Source organism: Austrofundulus limnaeus, unplaced genomic scaffold (assembly GCF_001266775.1).
Source record: "Austrofundulus limnaeus strain Quisiro unplaced genomic scaffold, Austrofundulus_limnaeus-1.0 Scaffold226, whole genome shotgun sequence".
In the NCBI taxonomy this organism is placed as follows: domain Eukaryota; kingdom Metazoa; phylum Chordata; class Actinopteri; order Cyprinodontiformes; family Rivulidae; genus Austrofundulus; species Austrofundulus limnaeus.
In genome coordinates this window covers 962,491-963,829 of record NW_013952628.1, presented here as the reverse complement: position 1 = coordinate 963,829, position 1,339 = coordinate 962,491, and the positions used below count along the sequence as shown (strand labels likewise).

Below are 1,339 nucleotides of genomic sequence, written 5' to 3'. Positions count from 1 at the left end.
TAATCCGTGCGCACAGATTGCAAAAACTGAGAGCACAGATTAGTAATCCGTGTGTACGGATTACTAATCTGTGCTCTCAGTTTAGCAATCCGTGCACACGGATTTCCGGCGGCTGTTTTTCTTTTTTCACCACTGACCCCCGGCGGGCTCCGTATTTATATTTGCAAAAAACAAAAAAGTTATGCATTTTGAAATGGAAATCTTTTATTTTAACTTGTTTCTTTTTTATTTCTGTGTATGTGTAGAAAGGTGACCCTACACTGAGTGTGTTAGAGCTGTGGGGTGCAGAGTATCAGGAGAGCAATGCTCTTCTGCTGCGACCATCAGACAAGTCCTTCCTGGAGAGGGTTTGTCAGAGGGAGAAGTGTCCTGTTGACTTTGTGGGACACATCACAGGAGACGGAAAGGTACGTTTCTATCATCACTGTTGATTGGCAAAACCTGTTAAGGCCTTGTCGCACTATAACCTTTTAAACAACTTATTAAAAATTTGTCCATCACTGAAGATGTCTTTGGTAAAGATGGAATAAAAAAATCTACTGGAATCCTCTTTGAACATATACATACTGTAATGTTAACAATTAGATCCATTATATAACCTACAGGGGTTGGACAATGAAACTGAAACACCTGGTTTTAGACCACAATCATTTATTAGTATGGTGTTTAGAGCCTCCATTTGCAGACAATACAGCGTCAGTTCGTCTTGGGAATGACATATACAAGTCCTGCACAGTGGTCAGAGGGATTTGAAGCCATTCTTCTTGCAGGATAGTGGCCAGGGGTTGGATTTATAAAGCTTGCGTACGCACAAAACGAGCCCAGAAACTTGCGTACGCCACTTTTCACGCAAAGGCTGTGATTTATAAAATCCAAACTTTGAATCAAATATGGATACAGTGTGTAAAAAGGTCCAGCAGCGTCTCTTCTTTTTAAAGAAATTGAGCTCTTTTAAAGTGTGTAATTTATTAATGACTTTATTTTATCATTGTTTTATTGAATCAGTTCTTTCTTATTGTTGTGTGACTGGTTTGGTTTCCTTACAATGTCCAGTAAAAACAGGTTGATGAGGCTCACTAATGGGGCAAGCAAAATAACTGGTGTGAAGCAAGCCCAGGTTCAACAGATATACTCTTGAGTGTGAGAACTAACCCCGGATTTACACTACATGTGTCTCCGCTGCGCTGCGGTGCGCAGGTCGCAGCTGTTCGTTTGTGTCTCAATTTATACAGACTCCGCTGCGCTCCGGTCCGACAGATGTGCAGGAAGAAGATTGCGTGATAAATTCAGTGATGACAGCAAAAAATAATTAATTCTGTGAAAGACGAACTCCAAACAC

General features: G+C 40.9%; 1 protein-coding gene across 1 annotated transcript in view; it reads left to right on the top strand.

Moving 5' to 3' along the window:
* The window catches only part of pfas (phosphoribosylformylglycinamidine synthase), a gene marked incomplete at both ends in the record, with an annotated part of 14,250 nt that overhangs the window by 7,460 nt on the left and 5,451 nt on the right, over nt 1-1,339 (top strand). Inside the window, 1 exon segment of the mRNA XM_014019708.1 lies at nt 246-407. Coding sequence (XP_013875162.1) covers nt 246-407 — 162 coding nt within the window.